We start from the raw sequence: 4,963 nt of genomic DNA on the forward strand, positions 1-4,963 counted from the left end.
TTAAACCCAAATATAAAAGATCAATTTAATACTTTATCTATAATATATTTAGGAAGCAGTGACAATTTGTTGAGTTACTTATAAAAATATTTTAACTACTTTATATCGTCATTTAGAAAGACATTAAAAAATAAATATTATTATAATTTATCTAAAAAATATTTTATATTATATGTGTCTTGGTATGTTATAAAAATTTAAAGTTTGAATATTCATATGTTCCAAATATATATTAAAATCAAAGCATGCCCAAATAATTCATTTTAAGTTAGGGAAATCATTCTAATTTATGCTGCTTTGCTGTGAATTTTTATGATAAATTATCGTGATATAATAATCAGTTATACTAAAATGTCTTAATTTATACCAAAATGATGCTTATTATAATTTTATTTGGTTCAATAATTAAATAAGTATTTAAAATTTAAAAATTGTCTTATATATACAATAATTCATTATATGCACCGACAACTATTTAAATAAAGTTCAGACAAAGCGAAAAATAAAATTTATTAGTTGAGAAAATATGTATAAAAATACAAATTGTAAAATATTTAATATATTTATTATATATATTTTTTTAAAAAATCACTTAATAATAACCTTAAAATATATTCTTAAAACATATATTAGTAGGATATTTTTAATACATTCAATGTATAAAAAAAATGGTAATAATTCATTTAAAACATTAAGGAATGCGATGGTATTAGTAAGATTCATAACAAACTAAATTATATTATCATAACTTGATGAAAATTGGATTTGGCGTCAATTTGATATTAGTATAAACAATTGAACTGGTTTAATATGAATTCAATGAAGGTATTAATAAAATCCATCAACATTTTATTAACAAGTTGTCATTCACAATAGTTAACCAGTTGTAGCTTAAATGGTACCGTCTCTTCATATTCACCTAGAAGTCACGTTTTTATATTTTTAGCCAAAAAAGGTCGTCAATTTGTTAATGTTTTTTAATTCTCAACATACAATATCATTCACATTCAGCATTTAGGCTATGATTAAATGCAGTTGTGTTTATAAAGATGCAAATGGTCAATTGAGAACAACAACAGATACTTCTATATATGCATGCTTCATTTTGCTGTTTTGATGTGTTTCCGTAGATTTTCAAGAAGCTTGATAGTTGGTAGTATGAGAAAACTATATAACTTGGTTTTGACTGTTGAACCTTGCTCTTCATAAGCATTGCTAAGCACTGCAAAATGTCTCAAAGCCAGTGACAAATCTAACTCGCATTGTTATTATTATAGCGACAACAATACTAACTGGATTACATTTTAACAAGCCATGCAGGACAAGTGCATATTCATTTTTATTTCCACTATTACAAGGAAAGGGAATAAAAGAAGACATTACAAACTGATCACATACACACAAATGAAAAACCAAGCACACCAGAAAATTAAAACATGAGAAACATAAAGTCACATCCATGATTGAAGTTTGTACCACATGTCATCAAGGAAGCGGTAATATGCATACCTCCATGATTTGTATATGAACAATGGACCAACAAATCCCCAAAATCCCACTATAAATCCAAAAGTCACACTCACAAACACCCACTTCACTCCATCATTCTTTCTCTCTTTTTCATTCTCATCAGGAACTTCCCCCTCCATGGTACACTTGAGCAGCAATGGTGGACCACATAGCTTGTTGCCAACAAAATCGGATGCTTCAAAGCTTTGCAACTGAGTGCCCGTTGGGATTTTGCCCTCCAAGTGATTGTAGGACAAGTCTAGCTTGTTCAGGAAGTTCAAGTTTGTGATGCTTTGAGGGATCTCCCCTGTGAGTTGGTTGCCTGAGAAATCAATGGATTCCAATGACTCCATATTGCCAATACTTTGAGGGATGTGACCACTTAACTCATTCTTGGACAAGTTCAAATAAATCAGACCAGTTAAGTTTGTGATTTCCATTGGTATTTCCCCTGACAATTTATTAGATGAAAGATCAATGTTTTTCACCAAGCCGAGAATGTAGTTGTACTCAGCATCTTTTCCTTTCACCGATAGGAACATGCTTATAGTATCACTTGCATATAACGTGGATTCCTGGATGGATGAACTCGCACTAGTTTTACTTATCATGGCACTCAAATGGTTCAAACAATTTGGTATATTGCCTGACAAATTATTTAGTGCAAGGTCCAAAACTTGGAGAAACTTCATATCACATAATCCGTTGGGAATTTGACCTGAAAGATGATTGGATCGGAGCCGAAGAAATTTTAAATTTACCAACCTTTCTCCAACCCATCTAGGAATATTCCCTGTGAGGTTATTTTCTCCAAGATCCAACAAAATCAACTCCTTGTTTTCTTTTAAACTGATAGGAAATTTTCCTGAGAGCGTGTTGTTACGTATATGCAAATATTGTAGGCCTGATAAAGAGCCCATGGAATAGGGCAAGCTTCCAATAAAAGAGTTGCTTTCTAAGTTGACCGCCATTAGTTGTGGCCACATCCTCCAACAGTTGGGAATTTCTCCAGATAAGTTGTTTGATGCAAGATTGAGAATTTGTAACATTTTTTGGTTGTCAGATTTTTGACAAAGAAAATCCATTAATAACCCATAAAATGAATTATGTGAGAGGTCTAGCCAAAGCATATCCTCACTCACAAAGGGTAAATTTCCATGAAGATGGTTTGAGCTAAGATCAACTGCTCCATCAGATTCAAAAATCTTTGATTCTTTTGGGAGCTTGCCTTGAATATGATTGTGAGACAAGTTCAAATAACAATAATGATGACTTGTTTCCCAAAACCAAATGGGAATGGGATCAGAAATCCCTACGTTAGATAGATCCAAATATACAAGATCATTTTGTGACCGAATCCATGATGGAAAGCTTGGACCTAACTTCCACGAGTTCATTTTCAATTGAAAAAGTTGAAATTTTGGTTTCCAACTGGGATGCACTTTCAAAGTGAAATTGTTACTTGATGCTGAAAGCACATGTAAAGTAGTGAAATTGGCAAGGTCATCTTCATGTACAATCCCTTGAAATAAATTGTCATCTATGGCAAGAGATAACAATTTAGTAAATGATGCAAGAATTTTAAATGGATTTCCAGTAAGTTGATTTTTGGAGAAATCGACAAATCTTAATGAGGAAAGCTTTGCGAATGATTGAGGAATTTCTCCAATAATGTTGTTGCTGGAGAGATCAAGCTTTTCAAGATTTTGAAACATTCCAAGTTGATTGGTGAGGTGACCTGAGATTTGAGAAGTAGAAGCCACAAGACTCTTGAGTTCATGAGAAAGAATTTGTAAGATTTGAGAAAGTTGTTGATTGCATTTGAGATTTGAGAAAGAGATGTGTCTCAAATTGCATAGCTTTCTAAAAGAGGATGGTATTCCTCCTTCAAACTGATTGTCTGACAAATCAAGGCTAACAAGAGAAGTCAAATTCCCCAAAAGAGTTGGAATTGCTCCTTCAAACTGATTGTCTGACAAATCAAGGGTAACAAGAGAAGTCAAATTCCCCAGAAGAGTTGGAATTGCTCCTTCAAACTGATTGCCTGACAAATCAAGGGTAACAAGAGAAGTCAAATTCCCCAAAGTATTAGAAATAGCCCCAGTCAGAGAGCTATCTCTTAACTTCAAAGATTTGAGACGATGAAGACCGTATAACCAATCTGGTATATGGGATGAGAATGAATTGTATGACAAATCAAGATTTTCAAGCATGGTAAGGTTTTGAATACCATCGGGAATTGGACCTCTAATATCATAGGGGCCATAATCATGTGAATTGCATGTAAGAGAAACAAGTTTGTTCAACTGAAAGACCCACTTGGGAGCAAAAGAAAAGGTAAGAGAAAGCAGGGACGAAAAGTTAAGTTTGGATGGTTGCTTATAATCACCGAAAGTACAAGCTTGTAAATTTAAGTCATGCAAAGAAGGGAGAGCTTGCATAGTGTGTAGCCAATTAAATGATTTGGATAGGTTAGCACCACTCAAATCAAGATATTCAAGGGAGGTAAGTCCCAAAAGCCAATCAGCATTTTCAACAACCAATGGTTCAACAAAATAACTTTGGAGGCCAAGATGGATTAAATTGGTGAGATTGCCAATTTGATGTGGAAGTTTTCCATGGGCATCATATGAGAGGCCAAGATAGAGCAAATTAGAGAGATTCCCAATCTGATGAGGAATGTTGCCATAAAATCCGGAAAAAGAGAGGTTAAGGTGAGTTAAGGAGGTGATTCGAAAAAGGAAAGTAGGAAATTGAATACCTCCAAAACTATTGCCGCTCAAGTCCAAGTAATTCAGATGTTTCAATTCAACAAGAGAATCATTTATCGCTCCACTAAACTCGGACCTCTCGTAAGCGAGCCAGACAGCACTGGGTAAGGGATATTCAACATATTCTGATGGTAGAGTAGTGTTAAGGTGAAGGTGAAGGATGTGGAAAGTTAGATGACTACAAACAACATAATCCCAGTGGCAGCAGTTGGGATTGGAAGCATTCCAAGAAGACAGCCTGTTTGTAGGGTCAGTGAGATGCTGCTTGAATCTTAGAAGTGCTTCCCGCTCACTTGGAATGCACTCAATCAACTCTGACTCAGAAGACGTTAGCAACGCAAGGCAATAAAGGTGAACAAAGATAATCACAACCATGCCAGTGTAAGTGTTTGTGTTTGGAGACATGTTTGCATTTCTGTGTGTTTCCATATTCAACTCCTTTCTCCTATTTATAATGGCTGTACACACATTTTAATTTGAAATGCTCCCCCACTACTAATATATGTGGCTTAATGTTACAACTTAAAATCTCAAAAAATTTAGTTCTTACAAATTTATGAATTTAAAATAGGACAATAAATAATTTTTAAAAATTTTATTAAAAATTATCTTTTACCTCATTAATATTTAAAAAAAAATTATCAGTATTTTTTATGTTAAAAAAATTAATATAAATTATAAGA

At 33.3% G+C, this 4,963-nt stretch overlaps 1 protein-coding gene across 1 annotated transcript; it reads right to left on the reverse strand.

Annotated features, from left to right (window-relative positions):
* LOC107647744 (receptor-like protein 12) lies at positions 1,231 to 4,747 on the reverse strand. The gene has a single exon (XM_016351792.2). It carries the CDS (start codon positions 4,707 to 4,709, stop codon positions 1,452 to 1,454), a length of 3,258 nt encoding a protein of 1,085 aa, XP_016207278.2. The 5' UTR covers positions 4,710 to 4,747; the 3' UTR covers positions 1,231 to 1,451.

Source organism: Arachis ipaensis, chromosome B06 (genome assembly GCF_000816755.2).
Source record: "Arachis ipaensis cultivar K30076 chromosome B06, Araip1.1, whole genome shotgun sequence".
Classification (NCBI taxonomy): Eukaryota; Viridiplantae; Streptophyta; class Magnoliopsida; order Fabales; family Fabaceae; genus Arachis; species Arachis ipaensis.